General features: G+C 34.7%; 1 protein-coding gene across 3 annotated transcripts in view; it reads right to left on the bottom strand.

The window, feature by feature from the left end:
* The window catches only part of TRHDE (thyrotropin releasing hormone degrading enzyme), a 393,091-nt gene that overhangs the window by 122,454 nt on the left and 244,091 nt on the right, over positions 1–26,546 (bottom strand). For all 3 annotated transcript variants that reach the window (XR_010148080.1, XM_016923853.4, XM_016923855.4), the window contains exon 7: positions 1,719–1,784. Coding sequence is in view for 2 of the 3 variants with exons in the window: in XM_016923853.4 (XP_016779342.1) it covers positions 1,719–1,784 (66 nt within the window). In the remaining variant the exon portion in view is untranslated. The remainder of the gene's footprint in view (positions 1–1,718; positions 1,785–26,546) is intronic.

Below are 26,546 nucleotides of genomic sequence, written 5' to 3'. Positions count from 1 at the left end.
GTACTGAAGGATACAGATCTATCTGATCAATGAGATGTCACTAGGCAAATGAAATGCAGTGTTGACAAACATAGAGTACCTCAGTTGAAAATTAACCAAATCAAGTATCAGAGCATAAAGGCACACATTAATACAAGCTTGGAATGAAAGTTTAATATGATATGAGTCAGAGGCTATATTCTAACTGTTTCATATAAAACTGAGCAGAGTGGGTCAGTGGAAAAGAATGTATTAAAAATTGATATATTTTGCACACCATAGAAAGTATGACAGGATGAACAAAAATGTTGCAAAATAATAATCCTTTCCAAATAATATAACTGTAGTTATTCAATCTGCTGAGCAAATCCATACACACAGATGAAGAAAAACAATAAGAATTTTATACAGAAAATGATTTCACATCAACTTGCTATGAAGAAATCAAATTCAATTTATGTTGCCCTTATGAACAGTTAGATATTTTCTGAAACTGTCATGCTACAACTTCAATGGGGAAAAACAAAGGAATGGGGATAAAGAAGGACATTCCTCCAGATAGCTGATATTCATGAAGGATACTCCTTGAGAAAAAAAGATTTTCCCAACTATGTGATCAGAATAGAGCTGTTAACATACAGCAAATAGATTCAATGGATTCAGCTATTCTGAAGGTGTCCCTAATGGAAAGAGCTGATTAAAGTAAATTTCAAACCCTTCTGGAACAAATCTGTAAAAATATTTTCTGAGGGAAATTATTCTTCAAAAAATTTATTTTTATATATAGTTTTTGTTGTGTTAAGTATATAGAGAGAGTTTGTCATAACATAGTTAACTCTTGCCTTGTATTTTATCTTTCAGTTTATTTGGGGGTACAGATAGAATACTACTACTAAAATATGACCTGGACCCAGATGTAGTTTATTTAAATTTCAAAATGAAAAGCTTACTAAGAACAGATAAGATTGATTGCTCTCTCTGTCTTAGCATAATTGTATTTCAGGTGAACATCAATTTACTTTAAAGGACACTTCTAAGTAGCAGAATGCATCATAAATAATTCATCAATCACAGCTACTAGAAGCATGATTTACTCCAGCAGATTCAATGGAATAAAAGTTTTTTCAATATACTTGTGTCTGCTTTAAGAAGTTTAATAATCTTCCTTTTCTAAGAATTCATTCTTAGATTCTATACTTCATACTCTAAACACATTATGATAAAAACTGTATCTTTTTCTTCCTTTAAGAAAAACATATTTTCTAATTAAAATAACAACAATTAAAAACCTTTGGAACAAATAATCTATGTATATCAACAGCAAAATAACAAAAACCTAAAAGGTATATATTTGAAAAATAGCCTTAAGATTTCTCAAATACATAATTCGAATAATGCTAACAAAATTTGTTTCACCTTATTTGAATCTTTAAATGGAAGAAAAAGAAGGCGGTCTTTCTGGAAGTCTTTTATAGAACATTTAGAATCTGGCATATTTTAAAATTACTTTAAAAATGCAAATCAAACAGATTCTAAATTGTTCAACAGTTCAAGTTTTGTCAGTTGATATCGTGAGTATCCTATCTAGAAGTTTCATTTATCACATAGGAAGACATTGCTTAACTTACACATCTTAAAGTTTTCCACCAAGTTCAGCAATTTTGTATTAGCCATTTCCTAAGCTGTGAAATATATTGACAAGGAAAAATGTAAAAGAAAATAAAAAGCATTTTACTTACTTGCAAACCCCTCTGGAAAACTGAATGGCCCATAAAATTAGCCAGCATTCTTATTAAAGCAGCACCCTATAGGAAAGAGTAATAAAAAGAACAGAATTTCAACAAAGTATCATGATTGTAAAGTTGTTTTACTCAAATCTAGTCTACTTCATTCATGCTATTCTATTTTCAAAAATAATTAAGAAACAGGAGTATCATGAAAACAACATCCAACTTAGTGATAACAATTTCATTTTTTTGGTCTTGTGAATTTTAAAGTTTTGTGTAAAACCTACAACCACAAAATGGAAGTCCTCTAGAAAGAATATCTCAGGGCAATGATAAGCTGTAATTCAGGAGTACTCAATATTTTATTGAACTAATATATATGACAAAGTTAATAAAACAAGATTCTTTTACTTGCAATCTCATAATTTGCTCAGGGAAGGATACCCATGTTAATAAATAATCATATTAAAATGTAACTTTGAAGTAAAATAGGTACTGAATGTACTGCTTAACCAAGAAAAGTTTAATTGTGGAAGTAGAGAGTAGAGTACCAAGAAGTCAGACTGTCCGGGTTCAAATCTTAAGTCTGCTACTTACTCACCATGTTTACTCAGTAAGAATATTTCAGCTCTCTGCTCCTCACTTTTCTCTCTTGTAAAGTGTAGTTAATAGTAGTTATATTTAATATGGCTGTTCTAAAGCTTAAATAACTCAATACATGTAAAGCAGTTTGAACTAGGTCTGAAAAATAGTAAGCCATATAGGAGTGTTAGCTATCAGTATTATTTCAAATTGTCTAATCATTTTTATTTCCTATTTCTTTTTGAGGCTGTATTTAGCTGCATACATCCATATGCAAGTAAAACATATGAGATCAATATAAATAACTGGAGAAATAGAAGAAAATACTAATTTAAAAGAGTCTCGCTCATCTTGAGAACCATTATTATAATATGGCAGAACAACATGAATGCAAAAGGTAGGTACGTAATCAATATGAAACATTCCAAGGAATGACAATTAAGTATGGATGATAACAAATCTTCACGTAAAATATAAATAAGTCTTCAAGAAGACACTTGACCAAATTGAATTGGTATGGAGCAGTGGATTGTAAGCAATGAATGTTTAAATACAAATGGCAGCCTGGATTCGGGGTTACAAATTGCTTTATGACTACACATCCCATTTCATACTCAGTACAAATGTACAACTGCAATAATTCATTTCTTGCAAGATGTCTCTTTTTACAAGAAAATCGTAAGAATCACATATAGAATCATTCAGCCAGGGACTGGACTGCTGTCCAGTCCAGCAACACAACAATGAATTTCCATAGTTTGTTACTAGAATGATTTGTTAGAATTCTGGGACTTGAATGTAGTGCAATACTCAGACTATGAATCACCATTAAAGATGTGTATCAAAAAATTTCAACCACCATCAAAATTGCTCCCAAGTCAGTATTTTATTCTCATCTCAACAAATGATAGGCTGAAATATAATCGTTTTATGCCTTTCCTGATTTTTTTTCTTCTCACACCTTCCATTCATTGCTCTTTCTTTAGCTTCTTCCTCTTTATCTTCTGCACATTTGTATATGACCATGAAACATAAGCATTTATGATTCAATCTGAGGACTAGGTTAGAATTCCCTTTAGAACATATCAGCTCTGTTCCTTGAATTTCCTTGACAAGCTCTTCTCCTATACATTTCCCAGTATAATTGACCCATCCCGAGGGTGGAAACTGTCCATTTTTCAGCAAACCTGACCATTGCCAACTGGGAATTGAGACTTAGTATCTAAAGCAGTCAACTCAAACTTTCCTTCAGCACTGAATAGCCATCTTCAGATGATTTAGGTGTTTCCCCCCAGGTAATGATGACTTGGTCTCTTGTCAGGTTATAAAAACGATTAATTTAGCATGGTCTAATGACACAAGAATGCTTTCTGATCATAAAGAATGTACCGATTTTCCTGTCTGAATTAAGCTGGACAGAGTGGTAACAGGAAGGAAAAACTAGAAGTACAATCAGTATTCAAAAGTTATAGAATATCACTTAGCTCCTGATTATATTATATTGTATAACTCAAATAAGTTTTAGAAAATATGACTATGTTACCCATCTGAACATTTTAATAGTCTCTGGAGTGGCATGCACTCTTCTATGTTTAACTAGCCTTTTCTTTCCAAAGCTAAAATTTAAAAATCCTTATTTTATAGAACTTCATAGACAGATGGGCTCTCCAACTGTCATGGTTTAGCCAACATATACTAAGCACATACTATGTATGGATTATAACAAAGATCACAACCCCTAACACAGGCAGAGCTCATTATAAACTTTTTTTAAGAAAACTCAGAATCCTTTTTCATCAAGTCTTTAAAACATTTGTTTATCAAGCAAACTTTGTTTACAATATTGTAACTTACATTACCTTGTGATTCAAAACTCCAGCCCCAGTCAAACAAACTGGACATTTAGGAAGCCCGAGTAGCTTTATGAAAAGTAGATATACTATTTCTGCAAGATTTATTAATTTTTGAGACTTGCTCTAGAAAACTCATCACTGTTTGCTAAACTAACATTCAAGGATATATTAGGATATCTACTTGATTTTTCTAAAGTTTCATAGAGAATATTCCACAAAAGTATGCTTATAAACCCATTCATCATTTAGCAATTTTTATATCTGGAATATCTTTTTAATGTAAGTTCCCACCTAAACTTTCTTTTATTTTACATTGTAGCCATTTGCATGCACATCAGTCTCAGAGGTATTAAACATGCCCAGAGAAAAAACTGTGTCCTCATGACTTGGTACCACCCTCTTCCTATGTCTGGCTCAGAGGAGGTGCTCCCTTAATGTAAGACATGGATAACAGAGAAAGAGAAAATTCTGCATGCATAGCAATTACTTTGTGTTCTTGTAGAGGAGCTATTCAGCCAGGATATACAGTCTATTGCCTCATTGGTATACTTCAGTGATAAATCCTCACTTTTGGAGAGGGGGATCTTCTCAACTAATTTATTTCTTTAGCGCATGCTTATTGAATAAGGTGGTATGTTTGGTATCCTAAATGACACAAGTCTCTGTCTTTGAGGATTTCAAAATATCATAAGTGAGATGAGATGCAAAGCAAAATAAAATGAATGACAAGACAAAGTATTCTACTGTTTTCAGAAGAGGGAGAGGTTATATCTGGAGGGACAAAGGATAACGAGGGTCTAAAGAAGTGTTGTTTGTGTTGAACCTTGGAGGATGGATAAGGGTTCCATGAGTTAAGATAAACAAAAGGCATTTGCATGTTATGACAGGAATAGACTTTATGTGGTCAAATGGGCGTGAAAGTGGAAATCACAAGTAGGGAAGTTTATATGGAAAGACAGTAAATAAAACCAGAAAATGCAAGATTAGATGGAAAATAAGATTGAGACAGTTTTTAGAGGACTTTGAATACCAGGGATAAGGAATTTGGAAAATTGGTTTTCAAAAAAGTCGGGACTTAACTGTGATACTCCAAGGAAGAAGTAAAGTAACCAGAAACAAATGATAACAATGATAAAAATTAGAGATAGGTTTAAGAAATGGAGCAAAGATAAGTTTGTATTTTAAAGCTAGAGTGGATGATGACATTAGCAGATATACAGAATTTAGAAGAAAGTGCTGGTGAGGTGAATATAATAACATCTGTTTGTAAATGTGCTGTTTGAGGAACAGGTACAGAACCCAAGGAACAGAGGGCAAGTTCAACCACAGGAATAAAATTCAGTGGAAAGTTATGATTGAATAGATAAATTGGGAATTAGAGTGGGAGAGTCTGCCAAGAGAAAAGTTCTAAGGCTTTAGTAAGAAAAATAGAAAACAGAATCGTATAATTGTTTTCTATTTGTTTATTCTGTTTTATGACTTGCACTTCAGTGCTTGTAACAGGCGCTCAACAAATATCCATTGAAATCAACGAAGAAATGACATTAAGAGAAAAAAATGACATATTGTGATAAAAAACAGAAGGCAAACTGGGTATAAGCAGTGTCATAGAAGACATGTTTTAAGAATTAGTGCTTCAGATTTCAAGGAAAATAATAGCTAAGAGAAGGCCATAGTAGGCCATATTTAAGAGAGAGCTATTTAAATAGACTTGTGGGTGTGAAAGCCAAGTGAAAACAGAAGGAAAAAAAGAGAAAGCTAGAAGCAAATTCACATGAAAGGTTTGTTTGTGATTTTCTTTGGTAGAAATGGGAGAAATTTTTTTCTGCAAAGCAAAAGATGACCCAGTGGAGATAGAAACTGAAGACACAGTCAATCAAGAAATCATTATTGAAGCAAGATTCCAGGAAAGCTAATAAGAATTTAGATTAATCTTGGGAAAGAATAACAACAATCTACTCTGAGACAGGACTGAGGCAGAAAAGGGAAATAAGAAATAAGAAAAGATAAATAAGAGATGTTGAAGTGTAAAGCACAGAGGTTAAGAAAGTACATTGCACAAAATAGACTGTAATCTCCATCAAGGTGGGGAATTGGTCTGTCACCATTATACGCTCATTGCCAAAAACTGTTCCTGGCACATAGCAGGCCCTCAAAAAATACTGAACAAGTGATGGACCATCACTTTCCAATAATATAGGAGATGTGGTCTGAAGATAACATGAGTTGGAAAGACTGGAAGTAGGTTTGAAGTAACCCACTGAAAACGTAATTAGGAGTTTAAGACGTGGAAAGGTGTAGAAAAGTTGTAAGTTGTACTAGTCCATTCTCACACTGCTATAAAGAACTACCCAAGACTTGGAGATTCATAAAGGAAAGAGGTTTAGTTGACTTACAGTTCCACATGGCTGGGGAAGCCTCAGGAAACTTACCATCATGGTGGAAAGCGAAGGGAAAGCAAGCACCTTCCTGTGAGTGTGAGCACGCAGGAAAAACTACCACTTATGAAACCATCAGATCTCATGTGAATTCGATTACTGTCATGAGTAACAGTATGGGGGAAACCGCCCCCATAATCCAATCAGTTCCCTTCCTTCACATGTGGGGATTACAGGTCCCCTCCCTTGACAAGTGGGGATGACAATTCGATATGAGATTTGGGTGGGGAAACAGGGCCAAACCACACCATAAGTCCTGGCTGAAGTCATCAATAATGTATCTGTCATTCATTAACTATTTGTACTACATGCTAAGGCCATAATATCAAAAGGAAAATATTACTATCTTTATTTATCAGGTCAGAAAATTGAGGCATAAAGTTTACACACCTTGTAGAAATTGACATGGGTAGTAAACAATGGAGCCAGAATTAGAAACCCACTTATACCCACCTCCAAAATCAATAATTTAAACCAATTTAGATGACCTCTTGTGATCCCAATTCAAAATATTTACATGACTGTCTCTAGAAACATGGGGCATAGCAAGAACTTAGAAAAATAAAGGAAATTCTTAGAGTTACTGAGAGTTTGGAATCAGTGAGATGCTCACAGAAGAGGAAGAAGGAAAACCTAATTCAATGGGACATAGTTGAAATGCCTGACCCATATTCCCAGGATTAGGGATAAAATAGAAGACAGATATGAACTTGCAGAATAGGACATGTTTATGGTCTAGGAGACATAAAGCTTCTTTATGGCAGGTTCAGTAAGAACAAAAGGCTAGCAAAATTGAAAATAGTGATATTTTTATTACTGTATGTGGATTACAGCATTTTCACAGCTGCCACATTTACCATCACATTTACCATCTGCATTTACCATCACAAAGGTCACTCTTTCCTCAGTTTACTCCTAGCCAGTCACTGAGCAGGACAGTGTAACAACTGCAGACCTTTTCTAATGAGACAGGAGACTCCGCCAATGGATAACTCTAACTAGATGACTCGTCACTGGTGTGGATGAATGTGTTTTTGCAATTGAGCTAAAGTCTGAAACTATCAACCTGACACCTCTTCCTTTCCTCTCTCCTTGCAAAGGCTGTCAATTGTAATGTGGTCTGAAGGCAGGTCCCCCTACCTTCTCTGGCTCCTTTAACAAATAAATCTTTTGCATATAATGTTTTCTCCTCCTTAGAAAATCTGGACTAACCTAGTAGCTCCATTTTTAGTGCAGAAGTCCACACAAGTGTAAACTAATGATAGGTCCCTAAAATAAGTTGGTAATGAGAATACTGTAGTTAACAAGTAGCACATCCATCAAAACAAAATAATCTTTTCCTTCTTAGTCTTTTCAGGAAATCTTTGGCTAGTATATAGTCTACACTACAAATGTCTTAGCTTAATGGTTTGCTCTCCTCCAGCACAAAAGAAGTTAAGAAATAATGTATCATTACTTTCCGCTGACATACAGGAGAGACTGAGGTGAAGGGATTAGGTGCTTTGTCCAAGTTACTTGCTTCCATTCACTCAGTTGTTGAGTCCTTTGATTAGCAAAAGAATTATGAAGTAAGAATTTCTTGTTACTTTTTGAGTTACTGAAAGGATTAGTCTATTGATTCAAAATCAAAGTACTTTTAAAATGTAAATTTGTAAATGATGTTTCTGCACTAATTGTGGACATGTGTGGAAATAAAACAATGTTCTAACAAGATTTGTTCCTCAAGCATGTCTTTTGGTATGGAATAAAAGCATATCTTAAATCCTCCATGGTTTTTTGAAAAACATGTTTTCTTCTGTTTTTTTTCCATAATAATATGATAGCTATATTTAGCATCTGAAGAACAGAAAAAGAAATACCTAATCCTGAATATCACTTACTCACAAGTTGATTACAAAAAAGAAAGGCAGAAAGAGAAGATAGAACAAGGGAAAAAAGAGAATGAAAGGGGAAAGAAAATTAATTCCATACAAGAAAGCAGAATTAATGCCCCATTGCTTCAGTTACCCATGCTTGGAGGCTTGGAGTCCTTTATGATTTATTACTTCCTGAGGCCAAGCCTCTACCTCTGCATAGCTGAATTATTTCACCGTCTCCTAGAGACAACCCCAGATGGGTTCTCACTCTCAGGAATCCATCCTATGGGCCACATCAGACTAATTTTAATAATTATTTTAGAAGCATAATGTCTGCTAAGAGTCCTGGTTCTGTCATGTACTTAGGCACGTGAGATGATCTAAGTATCTACAATTAGAACATAACAATAAAAATGATGATGACAACTATATTACTACCTTTAATAACAAGAATACCTATTTCAAAATTTTTCTGAGAATTCATTTAAATTATTATAAAGCACTAGATACTCAGTGTTTAGCATATATTAAGGTTTAAAAAGTATATAGGTATTGATATCATCTTCATCATCACTATCATCATTTTTATGTTAGTCCCCTGCCCCCCAAATCTCTACTTTAAAAAAAAGTCCTGTGGTAGTAATAAAGGCCATACATAATGAGATTCACCACTACTTACCAATGCTTCTTTCCATGTGACCAGATAATCAGCTTCTACACTGGTTAAGCTCTTCTTCCCATTATCCCATGAGCATTCCTTACACACTTATGTTTTAATCATGCTTATTTATATCAGTTGCAATGTTAATCCTTTGTGATCCTACATTCTGAGCGCTATACATTATTAAAAGCACAGGAAAAGCCCATACCATAGTATAGTCCACACAGCTATACTGCCACCATTAATAATAATGATAATGATAATAATATTTCCATCAAAATTTTTCTTAGAATTAATTTAAATTATTCATATAAAGTACTTGGTACAGTGTTTGGTATATAATAAACTTCAAAAATGTATGTAGGTATTGTTATCTTCATCACCATCAATATCATCTTTCTATGCTAGCTCCCTGCCCCTGAAAATTGAGTACACAGTAGTCAATCTCCCCTGTCAAGAAATTCAGCATATATCTTTCACTGGGACCGTACATTTTTTGAGCATTCTCAGGCAATGGCATTCAAACTGGGTGGTCTATACTCAAGATAATAGGAGACCAAAAAGGTATTCAAAGAGGACCATAGATACCAGCGACAAGAAAACAAGGATAAGAAACTTTCCACAACTATGTTAGTTCTCAATGTTTTTGTCTCCTCCGAAGTCATAAATTATTTAAGTCTGAACTAAGCAATTTGTCAAATTATTTTAAATCATTAGCTAATTGTTTCACATGACTTTGTCTCCTTCTCACAACTACATGTAGGTCATTTAACTACATTAATCTCATTTAACTAGATTATTTAAACTAACCATTGGCATATCTGTTAGTTGTTGACGATATAACTTTTCCATTGCAAATGAAATATGATCCTGGCTAAAAGAAGTATCCACCAACTCCTTCCTAGTTTCAAATCAGCAATCCAGACTATGAGATTGCAGCCTATACCCAGGTACTCATCAATCTCCTCTGTCATGAAATTCAGCATATATCTTTCACTGAGGCCGTATGTTTTTTCAGTATTCTCAGGTAATGGCATTCAAACAGGGTAGTCTATATTCAAGATAATATGAGACCAAAAAGTATTCAAAGATGATCACAGATATCAGAGACAAAAAAACAAAAACTTTCAACAGTGTAGGAAATAGCATTTGCATGAAAGCATTCAACTCAAGAAATTTGAAGCATAACAATACTGTCCCATTAAATGAATGTACATAGAAGGATAAAACACAAAAGCAAAAAAAAAACACAAATAGAAAACAAAGAAATGGTTGAGAAGATGAAAAATAAAACATAAAGAGTCCATGAAAAAACTAATAAAATAGCATAGCTCCGAGAAAGAAAGTAATAGAGGTAAAAAAGAAGAAAAGAAGAATAAAATAATGTAAATACTAAAAATAGGCACATAGCTACAGAAAAAAAGTTTTTAAAATTAAAATAAGAATATTCTAGAAACATATACTAATAAATATGAAAACTCAGATTAGAAGAAATAATTTTCAGCTGGGCATGGTGGCTCACACATGTAATCCCAGCACTTTGGGACGCCGAGGTGGGCAGATCACAAGGTCAGGAAATCGAGAACATCTTGGCCAACATGGTGAAACCCCATCTCTACTAAAAATACAAAAATTAGCTGGGTGTGGTGGTGCACACCTGTAGTTCCAGCTACTCTGGAGGCTGAGGCAGGAGAATAGCTTGAACCTGGGAGGCCAAGCTTGCAGTGAGCTGAGATCACGCCACTGCATTCCAGCCTGGGTGACAAGAGCAAAACTCCATCTCAAACAAACAAACAAAAAAAAGAATTTTCTCTAAAATCATAATGTCACTAAAGAAGAAGTAATGGTTTAAAAATAAGAAATACACCAAAAACAAACAACAACAAACACACGTACCAATCCGGGACAGTTTTACAGGCAAATAAACTTTTAAGGAAACACTGTCACATATTACCCTTGTTTTAGATAAAGTACTAAAAGGAATTGAAAATGAGTACAAGCTTTTCAACATTTTTATGATGCTGTGTAACTGATATGCAAACTGGACAATGTAAAATATAGTACAATATCCTTCATATGATCATGTATGCAAATATACACATAATTGATGGGATAAATATCACATATATAATATAGACTAATATAAAGACAAATTAATACATATTATATGTGATAACACAATAAATAATATAATCTATATATAATATATATTCTATGAAGAGAGAGAAAATATTTAAGTAGAATTCATTCCAGAAATTTAATAATTGTTTAATAGCAAAAATTATAATTAATTGCATTAATAGTGGAGACAAATTGTTTAATCATCTCAAATGTAGGAAAACCATTTAATATTACTTAGCATTCATTCATTCTTATTCAATATAATAAGATATCTTAATAAACTAGGAGAAGAAGGGGACCATTAACAATAAAGGCAATCTTTAAAAAATATACTCAATAGTGAAACATGAGATGCATTCTTCTTAAAGTTGAAAATAAGAATTCACTCTACTAATATTTCTATTCAAAAGTATAATAAAATGAATGAACAAATGAAATTTAAAAAATAAAGCAGTAAATTATCATAATTCAAAGATGATGTGAAAGTTCTCACAGAAATCTAAAAGAATATATAGAAGCAATATATAAAATCAATAAAAGAGTATAGCAAAGAGATTATTCATTAAGTTAATCTCTGACATGAGATTAATGAATAAAATAAAAAGAATTAATATGTGTTACTAAAATTGAATTTAAGGAATTAATTTATTGAGTCATTCTCAAAAGGAAAAGTACAAACAAATATTATAAAACAAAACAAGAAAAATTTCAAAATTGTACAGAGTTTTCATGGAGAAAATTATAGAACTTAACCAAACACACAAGGATGTAAAAATGAAGAACTATATTCTTTAGAAAGCTAGAAAAAGTTACTGCAAAAATGTCAAATATCCTAAAATTAACCTGCAAACTTCTCAAAATAATTTCTTTTTCACAGAAATTGTCTTGATCTGAAAATTCACATGGATTAGCAAAGAGTAAACAACAGCAATTTTGAAATAGAAAAAGATGGTGAATCATCTCTTTCAATAACGAAACTATAAAGTTATAGTGGTTAGCCCTATGACGGTAATGTTGGAGCAGAAATAAACATATAAACTAGAGACCAGATCAAGGGACTGCAGATATACCAATACTGATATCTGTGATAGCTGACAGAGATGGTATGTGATACCAGCAGAATAAGAGCAGGGAATTCAGTAAATCACACTAGAATGATTGGTTACCTAAACTAAAATTAAATTACATTGGACATCGCAACATCAACAAAGAAATATCACCAAAAAATACCCAAATGGATGATTACAGAACTCAATATACAATGCAAAACTTTAAAAATATTAGGAGAAAATGAAAAAAAGCACATCTTTATGAATTTGGGATAAAGGAGGATACTTAAGCAAAACAAAACAAAAAGTATGAAGTATAAAGGAGAAAATGTACAGACTACATCTGAACTTTAAAATCTATATGATAAAAGACATCATAAATTCACAGACAAGCTGCAGTACTATTAGCAATGAAAGATTAGTATCCAGAATGCAAACAAAAAACAACTCTCATTAATTAATTATTAAAATGAATAGGAAAACAGATTAAAAAACAAAGACCCCATTGGAAAATGGGCAATGGATATAAATAGAAAATTCAAAAAGTAAGCAACCCAAATGGCAATAAATACATGAAAAAGATTTAATCTCATTAACAAACAAATAAGTATAAATTAAAACAATAAGAAAGCATTTCCTAGCCACTGACCAGACAAAATTTTGAGAATTTAACAATAATAAGCACAGATGAGGATGTGAGAAAACAGGATCTTCTCAAACTCTCTGGTGGGAGTGTGTACATTGGTACAAATGCTTTGGGGAAGAAAATGTTATGCTAAAATAAATGTTAAGATTAGTTTATTTGTGCATTTAACAAACAATTATTGAGTGCCTGCTGTGTAAGGCACTATGATAGGGTCTGAAAATGATGCATAGAACAAACCAAATAAAGCTTTCATGCAGTTTATATTCTAGACAAAAGAGGCAGTTAGTAAACAAAGAAACAACAATAATATCAAATACCCATTATTGCTTTGAAAATAAATAAAGCAGGGTTAGGGGATAGAGTGTGCTGGGGAATAGGCTCTCATATGTTGGGTAAGATAATCAGGAAAGATTTCTTTAATAAATTGACATGGCGCAGAGAAAGGAATCAAATGAAGAAGCAAGCCATGTTGATGACTGAGGAAGAACATTCCAGGCAGAGAGAACAAGCATAACCGGATTTTGAAATCTAGAAGTCTGGAGAGAAAGTAGGGCTAGAAGTCCCAGGCTCCCACAAAGAGCAAGAATAGATGAAGAAGACAAAAAAAAAAAAAAAAAAATCTGAAGAATAGGTCCTGGGAGTTCCAATATTTAGAGGTTGAGAAAAGTAATTAAGTTCCTCAAAGAGATGAAAAAGAAATGGCCAATGAGCTGGTTAAAGTTAAAAAAAAAAAAAAGCTTCTAGGAAACAAAATGAAGAAAGTGTTTCAAACGTAAAATGATCATCACTACAAAGTGTGCTTAAGAAAGCAAGTCAACTACCATGCAGACTGGATTTTGCAACATGGAATTAATTTTTGAGTTGACAAGAAAAGTTTGAGTAAATGATAAGAATGAAAGCTTAATTACGGGGGTTTTAAAAGAAAAAGAGAAGAGAGAAATCAGGCTTTTGCTCTAAGAGTGTAAAGATATAAAAATAGTCTGGGTGGAGTAAGTCAAGGGAATTTTTACTAAGATCAAAATATTTTAACATTCTACAGAGGGAAGAATAATTGAGTAGAGAAGGAAAAATGGATGTTTCAAAAGACAAGAAACAGCTCAACGTGACCAACATCCTAGCGTAGACAAGAGGATGGAGTCTGGTACAGAGTGGAGGCATTGGCCTATATCATAGTACAGACCTTCATCCACTGTGACAAATAGCAAGGGAAGCAGAGTATATAGGAATTGATAGGTGAGATGCACAGGGTTGGAGGTGTAAGAACATTGATTTGTTTATTGCTTCTAATATTTTAGTGAAATAAAAGCAGAGTAATCATATGAGAGTGAGGAGGGATAACAGAATGTGAACACTAAGAAAAAAGAAGTAGGCATTAGGTGTGTGGAAGAATGATAAATTGAGTTGGGAAATGTGGATGCATGTACCTCCCAACCCCACAATTTCTCTAGCTGGATACACAGAACGACCAACACTCACACATGAACACAAGGAAACATGTAGAAAGAGGTCATTTGCAACACTGTTTCTAATTTCTAATTCTAATTTCAATAGTGTATAATAGACAAAAACTTCAAACAAACGTCAACCCGTGAATAGGGGGATGGATTTATAAACTGTGCTTTTTACATATTGTATAGCAGCAAAGATAAATAAAATAGAGGTCTGAGTATTAAAATATGAATAAGAGTTATGTCTCTTTAATGATTATCTCTGGGAATAGAGGGAGGGACAGGGGGTTAAGAAAGGGATTAGAGGACTTCAATGTTTTATTCTTTAAAACAAGTCATATGTAAATACATCAAACAAAATAATAATAACTGCTGACTTTGGGTCTTGAGTATATGTATATCTGGCAATATCCTCTGTATGTTTAAAAATTTCTCGGTTGAGATTTTTATTTAAAAATAAGCAACAGGAGTCTTTGGGAAAATTGCTAACCTGCAACACCTTATAATTAATCTCATTTAGTTCAGTCATATTTTATATAAATTTCTTACTCCTCTTGGCTTAAGCACTATGATCTATCTCCAGAGCCTTCTAAGAGTATTTTAGTCCTATAGTTTAATTTTTTGGTTTTTATTTAAAATAAAATTATCTGACAGAGGAAAAATGAAATAAGTTAAATTTAGTGAGACACTTGAGGTAACTTTTAAACAATGAAGATCTAATGAATAATTATTTTATTTTAAGAATAAAATTATTAGTGAATATATTATAATCATCATTAAAGTATAAAGGTATTAGCAAAGCAATGGTTTAAAAGTGCTAAAAATCTTTATTTTGTTTATTTCTGGATCCAATGGAAGATTAAAATGCCCCAAACTAATAACAGCATTGAATGAGTAAAACTAATTTAATTTTGTTTTAAGAAGGGCCTGTGCAGTGGCTCACACCTGTAATCCCAGCACTTTGGGAGGCAGAGGCGGGGGGTCACAAGATCAGGAGTTCGAGACCAGCCTGACCAACATGGTGAAACCCCGTCTCTACTAAAAATACAAAAATTAGCCAGGCTTGGTGGTACACTCCTATAATCCTAGCTACTCAGGAGGATGAGGCAGGAGAATTACTTGAACCCGGCAGGTGGAGGTTGCAGTGAGCTGAGGACAAAGCGAGACTCCGTCTCAAAAAAACAAAGAAGCTCAGAAAACACTATTTGTTTGTAAAAAATCTAAATATTTTTCAGTTCTAAATTCAGTTCAGAACTTGTGAGTAACAGACTGTAGAATAACTACACGAAGACAACATCGTTTGTGTTTTTAATATCAGCCAACAAATAGTATTCTTGTCATTTATTGTAGAACAATTGTTCCTTGTCAGAGTTAAACTATCACAGCTAGAAAGAATATGAAATCTGGAGTATTAAGAAAAATACGTGATTAATGTTAGTGAAGAAGGCATTTCAAAGGTACTAAATAAACAAGGCTTTTAAAAGATGCTTGCATAATATTGTGCCAGAAAACATCACAAATAAAATACTTAACAGAATTATTACAAATTAGATTTTAGGTACATTTTGAATACAAAATACTTTCCCAATTTCCATCTAATATAAAAGATGGCATAATCTTAAAGAAGCATGGCTGGAATTGGCTGAATGGTAGCAACTTAAGTAAATGTGGTTTATCACGCAAAAAACGATATATATTAGTGTTATAAAGTTTTAGTGTCAGATATTTTGTCTGAAAGTTGAGCATAGTGTCAGCCTTTAAAAAGTTATTTATTATGCCACATATTTTATGAATAATGTAAACATTCACTTTTGCAACAAAATGCCAAATACTTGAATATTTGAAAGTTATTCATAAAGTAGTTTAAAGCACATTTAGTTACATGATGAAATTCATACTTTTTTCTAGTTTTTCTTTTCTAATATTTTATTGTGTATGTTGATGTATATAATATTGATGTGTATAAAATACATATAGCATATGTCAGTCCTTTCATATTTTTAACATATTAAAATAAGAAAAAATAATGGGCATGTGATTCTTATGAAAATAATATTTTCTTGAATCTGTCTCTTCTTCGTAATCTCTCTCTCAGACTCTGGCTTATTTTGTCTTTTTTTTTTTTTTTAACTCCTCTTACTATCATTCCCAATAATATTCCCTTTTGAGAGACTGTGAAAAGGGTTATCTGTCTGGTCCCCTGCCTCTGATGGCCATTTCTTCTGGTCCCTGAAACAGATTCTGTACTTCCCATTATCCTTATTTTTGTATACGTTCTCCATGCCTGAAATTTCACAAGTGCCCTAAATCGAATTCTTAACTTTATGCGACATAACTCTAGTATCCCATATTTCTAAGAAATCTTTCCCAATTCAAGTCAAAATTAAAACTGTTTTCACAATTTTATAGCACTTGTTTTTGATAAATAACTTAGGAAATAGAACAGTCTGTCTTATTTGAGAATTTATACATAACACATACTTGCCATACCATTAGGAATCAGGAATGGAGGAGCCATGCTCTGCAAAACCCAGTATTTTGCTTCATGGCTAGACATTCAACACATACCTGTTAAACTAGATAACTGAGTAACTGCATTAATGCGCAAAATATTAGTAAGAAATGATAGGAAAAAATAAAACACTAAATAAGCATAAGAGCAGCATTATTTGAGACAAAGACTAATCCTTGGTAAATATTTCTTCTGTTTTCTAGAAACAACCCAAGTACAGATGTCAAGAAGAAAATAATTGTTTAAAACTAGATGCAGAATTTACTACTGATTTACATTGACTCCTCTTTTCTGATTCCCAAACTTACAATTATCTTTTATTGACTTTCCCAAATACTCTTAATATATATATCTTCATCATTTTTCTTAATCTCATCCACTTAATCATTAAATTGCAATTCAGAATCATAAAAGTTCATTTTGGTATTATATCAAAGTCATAAAGACACATGGCTCCAAAACTCAGATATCCATGTGCAGACACACCTCACTCACTCTACATTCAGCTGAAACATAACCAAGTATATCCTTAATCAAAGTGACATTTAGTAAAGGATGAACTATGGCAGAGGACAGGCACTTTTGTGTAATCCTTTTGTTGCCGGAGAAAATTTGTTTCCAGGGTATGGAGAAATGATTTTACAGTATTTGAGAAAATATCTTTGCATATTTATGTTTACAGAATAATTTTGAATTATGACTTGTCATCAACAAAACATTTAGAAAGTACAGTCATCCCAACAACATAAAATATCAGTTACGAGCTTAATAACCAAGCCCAAAGAAGCTGGAGTCTTGAGGTATATTTCTAAATCTTCTACCAAAAGCTGACAAAAAGTAAGCAATTGTTATTGTGTGAGTTGCTAAGAAAAAGGACTTTAGCAATAAATTATCTGAAAAATGTGTAAAGAAATCAATCCAGTCAAGCAACAGTAGAATACATGTATTTGCTCCCGAGTATCCTGAAACTGTTCAGAATGGACATGATATTGCGATATAAACTATCATGCAGCAAACACATTATATTGAACATGATTTGCAATAACTATGTGCTGAAAAAAGTTATAGGTAAAAATGTCAGAGGACAGCAGAAAAAATCCACAGATAAGATAAAATGTTTTAAAAACAAGATATAATTTTTTTCTGGAAAAATGGGGGCCAATCAAACACTTAATAATAATTTTCAAATGTACAAAAGTTTTATATGAAGTAGATATGGTCAGCTGATTCTCAACTACACTGGGAGTTAAATAACGACCGCAGGGGAAAAAAATGACTGAAACAGAAATACGAAAGGCAGAAAGTGTTCCTTAAACCATGAAAGCCTTACTATTTGGCATTAATCACTAATGGTATGTGTAGATTGTTTTTCAAAAAGTAGTTGAATAAACTATATTTTCTTTTTGTATTAAAAATTTAAGTATTGACCTGCAAGAAAGTAGAATAACTTTCTCTGTAAAGACTTTCCACAATCAAACAGCTGCTCCCAAACTGGTTCCTACCATAGCTCACTGATACTGGAAAGAAGTTAATAGCTGAAAAATCACCAACTTTCTCTCTCTCTCTCTCTCTCTCTCTCACACACACACACACACACACACACAAACCACACACAAAACATGAGAAGTCTAGTATAGTATTTCAAGGCTCCTTGTGATTATATATGGTAAAGGCAAACAAATTTAAGTATAAATTTCAATAACGTCATCCTAAGGTATACCAGTCACAATCTTTTAATTTGATTTTTAATTAGATTAATAATCTAATTACTATTAAATATCTCATCATATTACATTATTTAGTTTTAAAAGACTTTATATTTTTAGAAATGATAAACCTTGGGAAAAAATTAAAACTGGGTTTTGACTTCGAAATAGAATATTTTAAAATTTAAAAACAATGCACATATCTAAAGGACAAAGTTATTTTATTCTTATTTTAAATGGAGATTCTAGCTTTTCAAAACCATTTTTCCTAACCACGAATATGTTCAAGTGACTTTTTAAAATACCATTAAATTGAAGTAAATAAGAGTACACTTTCATTCACAGGGTAATTTGTGTAAACATCTATAGCTTGTTCATCTAATTCAGAAACTCCAGATTCAAATATGTCTTAGTATAAGCTTTGTCTTGGATGGATGAATGCATCATTGAGAACAGGTGTTAAAAGATTCCATGGAAAATTAAGGAAATTTAAGTCAAGGACACTTGAGTCTTGGAGGTCAGTTCTCTGGAATTTCAGGCATACTTTCCACATGAAAAGGATTCACTAGACATAACCATAAATAACTGTGCCCTTCATGTGTGCCCAGGACTGTCTGTTTTCCTTGAAGACCAGGATACATAAGCCGCTTCCTCTTTCAGACAAAGTGTTGTGGGGCCTCCTCTTATAGTAGAAGCTTTATTTAGCAGTTGTGGTGAACATCTCATGTGTTCTGACACGACAGACAAGGACAAAAGCATAGTATACTTTCTCATTAAGCATCCATATGAGGAAATCTTCAAGGATGGGCTCACATAAGAGGCTGATGAGATTATTTACACAGATGGGCCATCACTGAGTTCAAGAACAATACTGAATAAAGCCATGCTTCTCAAACTCCACTGTGCTATAAAACTGAATTTACCATCCTGCTAGATCCATAATAAATAAAATATGTATTACAAGTGAATACCAGCATAACTGATGTTTCCATCATACCAATTAATCTGCAAAGGAAATGGACCAATTGAGATCTGCACCTTGTTTTATCACTCATATATATGTAGAGAAGCAAGAAAAAAAATCTTGTCTAGGACATGGGCTTGGTAACTGAAAGACACTTTGTAATCTTCACTGTTGAATTCACTCATACATGATATGAACGATTTTCTGGAAGCTAAGAAAATTATTTGACTCTACCAATATTTGCAGGATAAGGGAAATAATTGCTTGAGTAAGGTTTTCTCTATCTCCCTTTCTGCTATTCTGACTTCAGGGAGAGTTTACGGAGAGGATAAAATGCCCTGATTAAAGTTTCATCAAACCACCTTCAGCTGTTCTCAAAAAAATAAATTAGCCTCTTCATGTATATCATTGAGAAATGGATGATTTCTTTCTTTGCTTTTCTTCCAAAAAGGCAGAAGTCACAACTTCAGTGTGGATGCTGTGCACAGCAGAGGATAATGGAGACCAGGTTAGTATTGAGGACTTGATAAAATCTAGAAGTCCGTCAATGAGGTAAATAATCATCACCATCCCAGCTTGTAAAACAGGACAGCTTTCACGTCCGGCTTCCGCTTTTTGTTTTCAGAGTGGCAAAGCAGATGTATTCTGTCCCTGGAGAATTTCAAAACTCACAAACATATCGTCAAGGGAACTAAAACAAGCCATTTATCACAAAGCAAACTCTTCTGACAGTGGTGTATCATGAGCAGAATCAGCCCAAGTTTTTATGTCAAGACAAGCAAATACAGTCTTATTAGAGTGTATTCAGCAAGCCCATGTAAGAAATTCATTGTTTAAGGTTTTCATTGAAGGTGCAGTTTTGTGTGATGCCATTAAGCTAAATCAATGCAATCTGAAGTTTCAATATCTGAGTTAAAGGTAAGAAAATAATTTTTATAAAACATATTGTAGAACTGGCATTCCACAAATTACATTTTGGAAAGCACAACCTTTATAAAATAAAATTTCTCAAGATATGTATGTAAAAATAAACAATGCCCTTTACCCTAGGAACCTATAAGTAAGCATTTAACACTCTCTAAGCAAACATCCACATCACAGGTCCAGTTATGGCCTCTCCAAACTTTAGCTTTTTGTATGTGGCAGCAAGTTTCTACTTCTAGCTTTCTTCCATTCTTTTTCTATTAACCAAAAGAAGAAATATTGACAGTTGCTACTAACAGGAGCCTAGAAGAAATAAACACCCTAATACCTGGTGATCTAGCACCTTTTCATTTTAAAACAATTCAAAGTAACTTAACGTTCTTATGATTTAACACAGAGCAAATGTAAGAAAGAAAAAAAAAGCAAGTTACTCTTATATCCTTATTCTTCAGGAAAAAGAAACGGTGTTCTATTTCACTTGAGGCAAGTTTCTCATGTAATCCACCAGCAACATCATGGCTTCTGCCTACAACAGGGTCACTGATAAGAGACATTGAAATAAGGTGATAAAAAAACATTTGGTCCCAAAGCTATAAAAATGTTTTCTCAAGCAGAAGTGGAAAATGGTGAAAGATTTAGCTCTTAAAGTAAACAAAAGTGGAATTAGGAACAAAACTGCCATAAAGGGGCAGATCAATGGTCCGTTAGACTGTAAGCTGACAAAGGCATCAGGGGATGTGGAGAGGCGGGTATGTTCATTACTCTCCATGACCTTCATTTCAGAGGTGAGGGGCATGCTCTGCATGTTCCTAACTTCTCCATCGGGTTTATAGAAGGCATCACAGGACACCAGAAAAAGGGATTATCACTGGGTGCTTGAGGAAAGTAATTTAGAGCAAACTAAAGAAGTTTTACTCTCCAGTATTTTTCAGAAGAGATGTGACTAGTTCAAACTCAACTCTTAAAAAGTTAAGAGGAACACTTATTAATAAAGTATGATATTGCTTCATAGTACAGAGCCATGTTTATTTTTCTTTTCAAGCTAGATGTTTAACAATAAAAAAAATCAAAACTCATTGCTGTTAGTAATCTGAAGCAATTAGAAATTCAATTTGCAAGACTACTTTAAAGCTTCTGTGGGCTTGGAGAGCAGGATTAATGACTGTTAAATTCATTCTAAATCCTGAACTATAAGTATTAGTTTTTGCTCACTATCTGTAAGTCACTGCACTAGGTGATAACTAGGATGTTTCTAAAAACTTTAATTTAAAAGGACATACAGATAGATGTAAATAATTACAAAATATAATAACTCTACTGAAAAAGAAATGAGTGTCTCTTCATGTTTTATGGGTAAGGTGCTCTATAAACATAAAAAGAAATCAAAGGTTAAGCAGTCTGGTATAGGTGACTAAGAGCACAGACAGAATGGCCGGTGTTTGAATACTGACTCCACCATTTACTAACTGCAATGCTGGGCAAGTTACTGCCTCAGTGTCCTCATCTGTAAAATGGAGATGGAAAGAGTATTAATACAGCATGTGATTGCTGTAAGAATTAAATGACTTAATATACGTAAAAAACATACACAAAAGTATCTGGTACATAGTATTATATACATGTTAACTGAGGTTATTATTTCAGACTTAACTATCTCGAAACATGCTAACTTTTCCCTAACCCTACCACCACACTCATTTCAAACTGGAAAAACATTTTTAGGCATTAGACAGCACTTAAAACTCTTGCTTTTACTCTTAACAAATGTGACTACTGAAATAGTTTCAACGGCTCCAATTTAGTAGCAAGGTTCCTGCTGTGACAGACCCCCTTCCAGAAGGAAAATTATGTGGCAATAAATGTTCGCACATTTCATCTTAAAATCGTGGAGCTGGAAAACAGTTTGGGGAATATGTAAGCAAAACACAGACATTCAGCTGCTTGGTCATTGCTTTACTTGGGCTTATAGTACTTACCAGGGGAATATATACCAAAAATTCTCTACTTTAAGCCAGATATTTTTATGGCACTGAGCTAACTGCATCCTATTGTAAAATGACAGCAGAGAGGCAGCACACAACTAAACGACACAAGTTGGTTTGCTTGGATGTGCTCTACTCTGTAGAAGCCAAACCATGTTTCTCAGAATTGCTGCGACTCACACTCTCCCCTCTACAACATGCTCATCTCCACTCAGGGTCTCTGAGCTCCAAGATAGCCTTGGCATAGCGCTTTTCTGAGGTCCTTATGCTGTTGGCTCAAATTCAGAGGGTAAGCCAGGAAATACTAAATAGGGTAAAATGGGGATTGAAGAGAAGGGAGGCAATGCAAATTAAAGTATCTCATCAAGGTACACTCTTTGGGAATTATGAAATCATGAGACTGGTTTTGTAGGAAAGAATGAAATTGCATCTGAAAGTTATGTCCAAAAAGTGAAGAAATAAATTGGCAGATGAAAGGAAAAATTATTTGGATACATGTGTAGTATTCTCTACTGTGAAAGTCAATACCTATTTGACTATATGATCAGGCAATCACACAACAGGGCAGAACTTGGATTCAGGAAGGTTGAGCTGAAATGTTGGTTCTGCTACTCATGAGCTATTATGAGTCTGGGCCAAATAATTTAACTACCTTTCAGCTTAAAGTTTAAATTGCATAATATCTGGTAAAACTCTGGGAACACAGTGAACACTCAATAAATAACATTTAATGTGAAAAAAGTATAATTTTAAAAGTTAATACCAGTTTTATCTCATTCAAGCTTTTAATACGGTAACAAAAGAGAATATAGATGATAAAATTGTGCTATGTTGATGCATGAACCTTATTACTTTAAGACTTAGATCGAACTCAGAGCTCTATTTCTAAAAAAGATGTCACTGTTTCAGGCAAAAATTTTCTGATGCTAAGAAGCTATAATTTGATAAAGAAACAAAGGATTGAAAAAGTAAGTGAAGAAGATGGCCGAATAGGAACAGCTCCGGTCTACAGCTCCCAGCGTGAGCGACGCAGAAGACGGGTGATTTCTGCATTTCCATCTGAGGTACCGGGTTCATCTCACTAGGGAGTGCCAGACAGTGGGCGCAGGTCAGTGGGTGCGCGCACCGTGTGCAAGCCAAAGCAGGGCAAGGCACTGCCTCACTCAGGAAGCACAAGGGGTCAGGGAGTTCCCTTTCCTAGTCAAAGAAAGGGGTGACGGACGGCACCTTCAAGAGCGGGTCACTCCCACCCGAATACTGCGCTTTTCCGACAGGCTTAAAAAATGGCACACCATGAGATTATATCCCGCACCTGGCTCGGAGGGTCCTACGCCCACGGAGTCTCGCTGATTGCTAGCACAGCAGTCTGAGATCAAACTGCAAGGCGACAGCGAGGCTGGGGGAGGGGCGCCCACCATTGCCCAGGCTTGCTTAGGTAAACAAAGCAGCCAGGAAGCTTGAACTGGGTGGAGCCCACCACAGCTCAAGGAGGCCTGCCTGCCTCTGTAGGCTCCACCTCTGGGGGCAGGGCACAGACAAACAAAAAGACAGCAGTAACCTCTGCAGACTTAAATGTCCCTGTCTGACAGCTTTGAAGAGAGCAGTGGTTCTCCCAGCATGCAGCTGGAGATTTGAGTACGGACAGACTGCCTCCTCAAGTGGGTCCCTGACCCCTGACCCCCAAGCAGCCTAACTGGGAGGCACCCCCCAGCAGGGGCAGACTGACACCTCACACGGCCGGGTACTCCAACAGACCTGCAGCTGAGGGTCCTGTCTGTTAGAAGGAAAACTAACAAACAGAAAGGATATCCATACCAAAAACCCATCTGTACATCACCATCATCAAAGACCAAAAGTAGATAAAACCACAAAGATGGGGAAAAAACAGAGCAGAAAAACTGGAAACTCTAAAAAGCAGAGTGCCTCTCCTCCTCCAAAGGAACGCAGTTCCTCACCAGCAATGGAATAAAGCTGGATGGAGAATGACTTTGACGAGCTGAGAGAAGAAGGCTTCAGACAATCAAATTACTCCGAGCTACGGGAGGACATTCAAACCAAAGGCAAAGAAGTTGAAAACTTTGAAAAAAGTTTAGAAGAATGTATAACTAGAATAACCAATACAGAGAAGTGCTTAAAGGAGCTGATGGAGCTGAAAACCAAGGCTCGAGAACTACGTGAAGAATGCAGAAGCCTCAGGAGACGATGCGATCAACTGGAAGAAAGGGTATCAGCGATGGAAGATGAAGTGAATGAAATGAAGCGAGAAAGGAAGTTTAGAGAAAAAAGAATAAAAAGAAATAAGCAAAGCCTCCAAGAAATATGGGACTATGTGAAAAGACCAAATCTACGTCTGATTGGTGTACCTGAAAGTGACGGGGAGAATGGAACCAAGCTGGAAAACACTCTGCAGGATATTATCCAGGAGAACTTCCCCAATCTAGCAAGGCAGGCCAACATTCAGATTCAGGAAATACAGAGAACTCCACAAAGATACTCCTCAAGAAGGGCAACTCCAAGACACATAATTGTCAGATTCACCAAAGTTGAAATGAAGGAAAAAATGTTAAGGGCAGCCAGAGAGAAAGGTCGGGTTACCCACAAAGGGAAGCCCATCAGACTAACAGCAGATCTCTCAGCAGAAACTCTACAAGCCAGAAGAGAGTGGGGGCCAATATTCAACATTCTTAAAGAAAAGAATTTTCAACCCAGAATTTCATATCCAGCCAAACTGGATACGTAGTCTAGGCCATATGTGTTAGAGATTGAGACTAGTAGGGCTAGGCCTACTGCTGCTTCGCAGGCAAGCTTCATAAGTGAAGGAGAAATAAAATACTTTACAGACAAGCAAATGCTGAGACATTTTGTCACCACCAGGCCTGCCCTAAAAGAGCTCCTGAAGGAAGCACTAAACATGGAAAGGAATGACCGGTACCAGCCACTGCAAAATCATGACAAAATTAAAGACCATGGAGACTAGGAAGAAACTGCATCAACTAACGAGCAAAATAACCAGCTAACATCATAATGACAGGATCAAATTCACACATAACAATATTAACTTTAAATGTAAATGGACTAAATGCTCCAATTAAAAGACACAGACTGGGAAATTGGATAAAGAGTCAAGACCCATCAGTGTGCTGTATTCAGGAAACCTATCTCACGTGCAGAGACACACATAGGCTCAAAATAAAGAGGTGGAGGAAGATCTACCAAGCAAATGGAAAACAAAAAAAGGCAGAGGTTGCAATCCTAGTCTCTGATAAAACAGATTTTAAACGAACAAAGATCAAAAGAGACAAAGAAGGCCATTACATAATGGTAAAGGGATCAATTCAACAAGAAGAGCTAACTATCCTAAATATATATGCACCCAATACAGGAGCACCCAGATTCATAAAGGAAGTCCTGAGTGACCCACAAAGAGACTTAGACTCCCACACATTAATAATGGGAGACTTTAACACCCCACTGTCGACATTAGACAGATCAATGAGACAGAAAGTCAACAAGGATACCCAGGAATTGAACTCAGCTCTGCACCAAGCAGACCTAATAGACATCTACAGAACTCTCCACCCCAAATCAACAGAATATACATTTTTTTCAGCACCACACCACACCTATTCCAAAATTGACCACATACTTGGAAGTAAAGCTCTCCTCAGCAAATGTAAAAGAACAGAAATTATAACAAACTATCTCTCAGACCACAGTGCAATCAAACTAGAACTCAGGATTAAGAATCTCACTCAAAACCACTCAACTACATGGAAACTGAACAACCTGCTCCTGAATGACTACTGGGTACATAACGAAATGAAGGCAGAAATAAAGATGTTCTTTGAAACCAGCGAGAACAAAGACACAACATACCAGAATCTCTGGGACACATTCAAAGCAGTGTGTAGAGGGAAATTTATAGCACTACATGCCCACAAGAGAAAGCAGGAAAGATCCAAAATTGACACCCTAACATCACAATTAAAAGAACTAGAAAAGCAAGAGCAAACACATTCAAAAGCTAGCAGAAGGCAAGAAATAACTGAAATCAGAGCAGAACTGAAGGAAATAGAGACACAAAAAACACTTCAAAAA

This window comes from Pan troglodytes, chromosome 10, assembly GCF_028858775.2.
Source record: "Pan troglodytes isolate AG18354 chromosome 10, NHGRI_mPanTro3-v2.0_pri, whole genome shotgun sequence".
NCBI classification, from domain to species: Eukaryota; Metazoa; Chordata; class Mammalia; order Primates; family Hominidae; genus Pan; species Pan troglodytes.
The sequence above is the reverse complement of the archived record's forward strand: the minus strand, read 5'-3'. Positions and strand labels throughout refer to the sequence as shown.